The sequence below is a fragment of the Chiloscyllium punctatum genome, chromosome 10 (genome assembly GCF_047496795.1).
Source record: "Chiloscyllium punctatum isolate Juve2018m chromosome 10, sChiPun1.3, whole genome shotgun sequence".
Taxonomy (NCBI): domain Eukaryota; kingdom Metazoa; phylum Chordata; class Chondrichthyes; order Orectolobiformes; family Hemiscylliidae; genus Chiloscyllium; species Chiloscyllium punctatum.
In genome coordinates this window covers 12,659,000-12,667,404 of record NC_092748.1, presented here as the reverse complement: position 1 = coordinate 12,667,404, position 8,405 = coordinate 12,659,000, and the positions used below count along the sequence as shown (strand labels likewise).

Here is an 8,405-nt window from a genome sequence, read left to right as displayed (position 1 = left end):
CAGGCTGATTCTTCCTGGATGGTGGCAAAAGTTGTTACAGCTGCACTCATTGGGCAAGTGGGGAGCATTCCATCACAATTCTGACTTGTAGACAGTGGACAGGCACTGGTGATAGATAGCTCTGTGCTTTGGATCTTGGGGGAGTGGAGTTCAATTCTTTAATTTGAAACCTGATCTCCTCTTTATTCTATTGCAGTTCATCATAAATAATTTGTAAAGTTACCCAAATTGAATTGATTATGAAACAGGAAAATGAAACAGGATATTGATGCACGACATTCCTTACAAAAGAGATTGCTTCACTCAAACACGTGTTTGGACATGTTGCTAACAGCTGGGAAGGGTGTGGAGGACATGGAAGAAGCAGAGGGATTGTGGTCATGTTTCGTCATTGCCCCACAATAAATATTGAATGAAAGCAGACAGCAGGCAGAGTGGAGAAAGAGTTGGAGAGTCAATCACCTCTCTGCTGGCAAAATGAAAATTATTCTGTTTTTGTTTGCTGCAGCCCAGATTTTTTATCAATCGGGTAAGTATTATGTTGTGCTGAGGAACAATTGGAGTATCATTGCGTATTAACTCAAATTGCCAATAGACAGAAATGTAATTATTCTTAAAAACCTTTTTGTTTTTAGATTCGCAAAGTCTATGCGAACCAACTACCATTACCGTGATTGATTCAGTCTTGAATGTTACAACTGCAAGAGTGAATACACTTTTCACAATGGGTAACCCCTTGAGTATTGTGAACTGTAGAATAACAAATGTAAGTAACACCAAATCCAATTGACTTTTGTTTGTCCTCATCTTTTGTAATGAGTGTTACAGTAATCAATTCCTTCTTTTGACCATGCATGATGTTACTGAGAATTTATGTTGCTGAAAAGAGGGATTTATGTAAGTTTTTTTTTCATATCAGCATTTAATACTGAACCTGTTGATGTTAACATTTAGTTTTGGAATCAGTCATTAATGAATCACTTGTCAATCATTTGGCTCAGCAAAGAACTATGAGAATCAAATGATCATCACAATAACTTTATACATGATTCTATGAACTGACCACAATGCAGCTATTTGAATATGCATACCATCTTTAACAAACTAAAATGTGTCAAGATATTAGGGCAGTACGATGGTTCAGTGATCAGCACTGCTGTTTCACAGAATCAGGGACCCGGGTTCTATTGCAGCCTTGGGTAGCTGTTTGCATGGAGTTTGCAATTCCTCCCCATGTCTGTGTAGGTTTCCTTCAGTTGCTCCAATTTCCTCCCACAGTCCAAAGTTGTGCAGGTGGTTTGGCCATGCTATTTTGCCTATAGTGTCCAAGGCTGTGCAGGTTAGGTGGATTGGCCGTGGGGATTGTAGGGTTACAGGGATGGGGTGAATCTGGGTGGGATACTCTTCAGAGGAAAGTGCAATTATTTCTTGTCCAGCATATCGAGTCATTATTTCTAACCATTATCTGAAACACCCCTCACTATGTATAACTCTTCTTTTGGTTAGATTAACGAAATTGGAAGCTTTATAATTAAGCTGGATTTAGCCTTTGATGTGCAGGAAGCTGCATCCAGCATTGCTCCTGGAATGAATCTCTCAAGTGCTGTGAGTATTAAAATGTTGATCATTTGCTTCTCTTTTGTAGTTAATCCTCATCCTGTCACTTTTAGTGCAACAGTAAATGGCACAATGATCCGTCGTGGAGCATTTGAAATACAGTCCTCTGTTGGTTCAGTGTTAATAACCATAACACTGATGTTGATTTTAAATTTAAAAAGCCCCCTCAAATGAATCTTCTGTGTTTTCCAGCTAAATAGCACTGACCTGGATTGTTTCCCTCCCTGTTTACCTCATTCTTCATCGGGATATTGCCAGTCATGACCCCTCAGCCCATCACCACACTTTTACCTGTGGAATGTGCCCAAATCTTGCTCATTTACAAGCTGCCCCTTGGCAATGTTGCCCAAAAACATGGTGTTATATATCTGCAGATAACACCCAGCTCTATCTCTCTGCAAGCTCACGCAATCTTCCAATTGTCTCAGGGCTTACAAAAAATTGACCTAACTGTGGTTGTCCATGGTGAAGCAGAAGAAAAGAGTGGGGATAAGTACATCAAATTTTTTTCAAGGGGAAAGGAGATCATTCTAGTAAATAGATTGACAGAACATAAGAATTAGGAGCAGGAGTAGGCAACTTAGCCCTCGAACATGCTCTGCCATTTGATACAATCGTGGCTGATCTCATCTCAGCCTCAACTCCACTTTTCTGCCTGCTCTCTTGAACCTTTCAACCATTACTAATTAAAAACCTGTCTATATCCTCCTTAAATTTACTCAATGTCCTAGTATCCACCACAACTGGGATGGTAAATTCCACAGATTTATGACCCTTTGGGAGAAGTAATTCTGCTCATCTGTATTTTAAATCTCTTCGGGGGGTGCGGGAAAAACACAGCAGGTCAGACAGCATCCGATGAGCAGGAGAATCGACGTTTCAGGCAAGAGCCCTTCATCGAACCAGTATATTGCCAGCCCCCAGCATCTTCAGTCCTCATTTTCCCCTTTTAAATCTGCGACTTCTCCTAAAATTTTGCCCTCTCCTTCTGGATTTCTCCACATGAGGAAACATCCTTTCGACACCTACTTTGGTCATCCTCTTTCGAATCTTATATACCTCATTAGATCTCCTCTCATTCTTCTAAACTCCAGTGAATAAAAGGTTAAACTGTCAGCCTCTCTTCATGGGACAAACCCTGTGTCTGCTGTTGAAGCTATGCCAAATGCTGCAAGCACTAAAGCTATTGAGATTTTGAGAAGCTGTTTTACAATGATAGGTACCCGGAGGTGTTTGCATTAGATAATGGTTCACAGTTAAAAAAGAAGAAATTCCCATTCAGAAATATGAAAGGTCACTTGACCTGAAACAATTACTTTGATTTCTCTCCACAGATTGCCAGACCTACTAAGTTTTTACAGCAAATTCTGTTTTTGTTTCTGATTTAAAGCTTCCGCAGTTTTTTCAGGAAAGGTCACTTGGCCTGAAATATTAATTCTGATTTCTGTTGACAGATGCTGCCAGACCTACTGAGTTTTTCCAGCAAATTCTGTTTTTATTTCTGCAGTTCTTTCAGCTTTTATTGAATGAGAATGGAATCTATTTGTATCATAATCACCCAGCAAAACGCAGTGCTGTGTGAAGAACTATACAAATAGCCAATTGACTTCCCCTGGAGTAGACTGTGGAGCTATTGTACAAGGGTGCGGTAAATTGCCTAGTCTATGACAAAGTGAAATATAGAGATTATTACCTCTGTTGATAACTAACAACCACTTCTGTAAAGATGCCTTTGCTATTTGTATAGTTCTTCCCACAGCACTGCGTTTTGCTGGGTGATTATTTTTGTCTTTTATTTCAGATCAGGTCATTGATCTGAAACGTTAACTCTGATTTCTGTCCACAGATGCTGCCAGACCTGCTGAGTTTTCTGAGTAAATTCTGTTTCTGTTTCTGATTTACAGTATCCGCAGTTTTTTTCGGTTTTTATTAAATGATTCTGAGTGACTGACGTTTGCAAGCAGAATGGTTGCTAGAAATAATAACTGTTTCATCAATTCCATAGCACCAGTTTAATACAAAAGCACTCACTGACCAAATATCCAAAATATGGCAAACAGAGGGGTGCAGACAATATGGTATGTTGGTTAGGATAGGAATCACAGGCTGTGGTTTGATAGTCAAGGGGAGGCTACAATGCAATACATCTGTCTAAATATTAAAAGTTATTTATTTAAAAGGTTCAGGACTTGTCTCCAAAACTGCTTCTCAGCGTTCAATCTGACCCCTTAGCATCGTCAGACTTCAGGTTCAGTTAAATTTGCCTGATGCTGCCTGACCGGCTGTGCTTTTCCAGCACCACACTCTTCGACTCTGAGCTCCAGCATCTGTAGTGCCCACTTTCTCCCTTCAGGTTCAGTTAGTTTGCTTCCATGATTAGCTGTGTTATGGAAGGCAGTTCTTGCATTTTTTTTATACAGCTTCTTCCACTGCTTGCTCAATGCTGGATCTCAGAATGCAACAGTATTCCCAATGCCTTGCGTTGTTAAACTGTTAATAATGGGTAGGTGGCAATCCCATTTCTGTAATCTGCAGTTTGCCTTAGGGCAGTCCCATTGTCATTCCTAATGAAAAATCTAGGATGCGGCAGTGATGTGCAGAGATCTGAAAGGGAACAAGGTGAATTCAGCGCCCCTCAGTGGGTGCTTAGGAATCTCTCTATGGCTGTAGAACCATCATTGTATCCCAGTAATCTGTAGTATAAGATTCAACACGACAATAAAAAAGTCCCGTATAAATCAAACTCTTTGACGCTTCCATTCTGGATAGAGGAGGAATGTCAGGGATATGGAGCAAAGGAAGGGGAATGTCAGTATGTGAAATGGTCTTTGGGAGAGTGCTAGCACAGCACAATGGGTGATATAGCTCTCTTCTGCAATGTAATGGTTCTATGTGACCGCTCATTCAAACTTTTACTGATGATGCCCTGTCACTACAATACCCACTCTATTTGGAGAATTGTCACTGAATTACAATCTCAGCCTTTTGATCTACAGATAAACTTGACTTGCACAAGCCAAGTCATAATTGAGAATACCACCATTGACATAGTTTCTCTAGTTTGTAACTCAACTTCCACAAACTCGACACTTGAACCATCTGCAACACCAACACCAGGGCCAACGTCAACACCAGAAACAACACCAATGTCAACACTGGAGCCAATGACAACACCAACACCAGAGCCAACACCAACACCAGAAACAACACCAACGTCAACACCGGAGCCAATGACAACACCAACACCAGAAACAACACCAACATCAACACCGGAGCCAATGACAACACCAACACCAGAAACAACACCAACATCAACACCGGAGCCAATGACAACACCAACACCAGAACCAATGACTTCAACAAAAAGAAAGCCACCATCATCATCAGAAAGTAATGAATCAATAGACAGCAATGAATCATCAGAAAGCAATGAATCATCGGATAGCAATGAATCATAATCACAAAACAGTGATTGAGAAGAAAGTAAAAAGCCTCGGGATTTTTGTTTTAACTGATAATAAAAATGCAAAGGCCTGCAATGAGTTGCAATTTCTTGACAGACAAAAGTTAAGATCAGCTGATTCTCAGTGTAAAAAGTTATGGAGACTGCTTATCCTTTCTTTCTGCTATGATTACATTGCCATTACCTTTTGTGCTGATGTTGCATAACCTTTGCTGCCCATAGAAAAGAAACATTAGAGAGGGTTAAGCCATGCAGCACCTCACTCCTACTCTTCCATTCAATAACTGATATTTTGTTCAACTTCATTTTCCTGCCTGCTTCCCACATCCTTTGATTCCTTTAGTCTCTGAACATGTAACAAACTCCGCCTTCAATGTACTCTCTGTCTAAGCATTCCCAGCTCGCAGACATGGAGGACTCCAAAGATTCACAGTCATCATGAATGAATAAACTTCTCTCCTTCTCAATCTTAAATGGCTGTCTCACTATCATAATATGATCCCGAGATCTAGACTCTTTAACCAGGGGAAGCTACTCTGTTAAACTGTGGGAGAATTCTGTGTCCCAATGACATTGCAACCCATTTTTTTGAACTCCAGATGTCCATTCCACTCTCTTCCTAGACATAGAACAGCCATCTCAAAAATTAATAAATTTAACCTGCATTGCGCCTTTCTAAAGATATAAATTATTCGCCCCCAAGTGAGGAGATTAAAGCAGCACACAGTACAGGACTTCAAAGCCCTATACATTTACAGGTTTTCCTTCCCCTGTGCACTAAACCTCTTGCAAAGAAGGCAATTCACCATTCGCCTTCCGAAATTTATCTTCATACTTTGCCAGTGCGGGTGCCTGTCATCTATCCATAAGTACTAGTGCATGGAGCACATCAAAGCACAATGAATGCAGGTCTGCAGACATATGCGGCTAGCCTGAATTTTTACAAACCCCAATAATGGTTTCATGGTCACCATTGCAGAGACAAGCTTTCAATTCCAAAATGTATCCATTGAATTAAAATTCAACCAGCAACTGTGATGAAATTTGAAATCAAATTTGCCAAAGCATTAACTTGTGGCTTTGGATTACTAATCTAGTGACACCACCACTCCACTACTCTGCTTGCTGTAACTGTATGTTCATACATTATGATTGCAATCAAGGTTTTCATGTACACTTTGAATCTCAATGTTCAATAGTTTCTTATCATTTAAAAGAATATTCTCCATGTTTCTGACCAATGTGAACCATTTCACACTTCTCTTCAATATTTCTGTGATTCAAAATAAAAGCAAAACTCATACAAATTTTCTAAATTTACAATGATTCTAGTTAGACTGCAAATTTAAGCCTAATACTTTAAGCTATGATAATCATTCTATTATATTATCATTTTGGAATTTATATGTTAATACAGATGCGGATGGATTTTGGTTTTAGTTTTGTGAAGGTAACTTTTTTTCATAGAATCCCCACAGTGTGGAAGCACATCATTTGGCCCATTGAGTCCAGACTGACCCATCCAAAAGCATCCCACCTTGATCCAGACCCCTATCTCTGTAACCTTACATTTCCCACGGCTAACCCACCTAGCCTGCACATCCCTGGACACTGTGGGCAATTTAGCATGGTTAGTCAACCTTAATTGCACATCTTTAGACTGAGGGAGGAAACCAGAGCACCCTGAGGAAACCACACAGGCACAGGGAAAATGTGCAAACTACACACAGACAGTGCCCGAGGCTGGAATCAAACCTGGGTCCCTGGTTCGGTGAGGCAGCATTGCTAAGCACTGAGCCACCCGGATTTTTTTAAAGTGGTCAGAAAAGCATTTGGAATAGTGACCAAAGTGTATTGCTTCCAAGAAATCATGTGATTCAGCTAAGTGCCGAGCAGAATCCCTGTGCTTTTAATTGATGGAATAGTTACACTACTGAGTCTTATGATGCACTGAGACAACAGAGTTTAGTTTGGACTCCAGTTTAGAAGAATGAAGGTTTCAGCATAGGACAATAGTTTCTCTCAACTGAAGAGTCTCCAAGCTCTGGGAATTTCGATAGAAGCTTTCAAGTCATCAGAAATGAGAAGAGGTTAAGACTAGGGGTGCCCGGTCTATAGCTTGCAGGCCACGTGAAGGCTGACATCTGCTTTAATTCACAGCTCATTCACAGATCTTGCAAAAAGGCTACTCCTACAATCTGGGGCCCTTTCTGTCCCATGAGTACTGCTGCCTATCAATAACAAATTCCAAAAAGAACCAGCCTGAGCTTGGAGGAGTTGTGAGGCAACCTCAGACTTGGAGCAGCAGCAGTGAGTCTGCAGGTTGGTTCGGGGCCTCAGAAACTTTCTGCTTCCTTTTCAGATGTCCAGCAGCCGCGGTACCCTACACGAGGAAAGGAGCAGGATCTGGGGCTGTAGACGGCCCTTCTCAGCCAGATCACCCTGTCCCTGTCACCCTCTTGAATCGGTCATCTAGGGACAGGTGGAGTGCTGCCTTGCTCTTCTTTTACAAGGCCGCGTGCCACCAGATCTGGCTGAGGGCCGACTTCTTGTCGGGACATTCATGGTGGCATTCAGGGTTGAGTAGGAGTACGGGCTGGGTCAGACCCACTTGAGCACCTCCTCCTGGCTGACCAAGGTATAGCCAGCCCAAGTCATCTCTGAAAGCCAAGGGGCATGCAAGCAGGATATGTTTCTGGTTGTTGGCGGAAGGTGGCAGGAAGGGGCTCAAGTTCTGTTACCTTTGTTTGGGACCCGCAACAATAGACACAAACTTCATCAAATAAAAATTGAAAAATAATAAATTGATCATTCAAATGAGCAATTGATGGAAATAACCATTCAAAAGTACCAAGTAACAAAGCATTCCCTAATTCCATCTCATGTACGATCGCATTTGTCTTCCACATTTTATTCCTGCTTAGGTCCTCTAACTCTACTGCACTTGCCTGTTTCTCTGACACACCTAAGTGCTTGACCAACTCCATTACAATTTCAGCTTCCCTTTTATGCACGTTTAAACCCAATTCTAACCTATTTGCTAATTCTGTAAGTATGTCCTTCCTCTGTCTTTCTAAACTTTCTTGGCAAATTTGGGCATCATCTTCAAATCCCAGAACGTCATTAGCAATCTTCAGTGCCACATCCCTCAGTTTTAATTTAACCAACCACAAGTAACCAAAATTAAACAAAGTGTCTCACCTACATTTTATTTAAAGATCTAGGACACTAATTAGCAAATATGAAAATCTACTGGGATCTTTCATACCCCAAATCTGTTCAAATCTATCCAAGTTTAAGACTGGATGTGTTTAAACCTGTCCAA

At 41.0% G+C, this 8,405-nt stretch overlaps 1 protein-coding gene across 1 annotated transcript; it reads left to right on the top strand.

Moving 5' to 3' along the window:
- The first annotated feature begins 477 nt into the window (after window positions 1-477).
- LOC140481749 (uncharacterized) lies at window positions 478-6,312 on the top strand. The gene is made up of 4 exons (XM_072578285.1): window positions 478-529; window positions 636-766; window positions 1,507-1,605; window positions 4,614-6,312. Exons 1-4 carry the CDS (start codon window positions 478-480, stop codon window positions 5,073-5,075), a joined length of 744 nt encoding a protein of 247 aa, XP_072434386.1. The 3' UTR covers window positions 5,076-6,312.
- The last annotated feature ends 2,093 nt before the right edge of the window (window positions 6,313-8,405 follow it).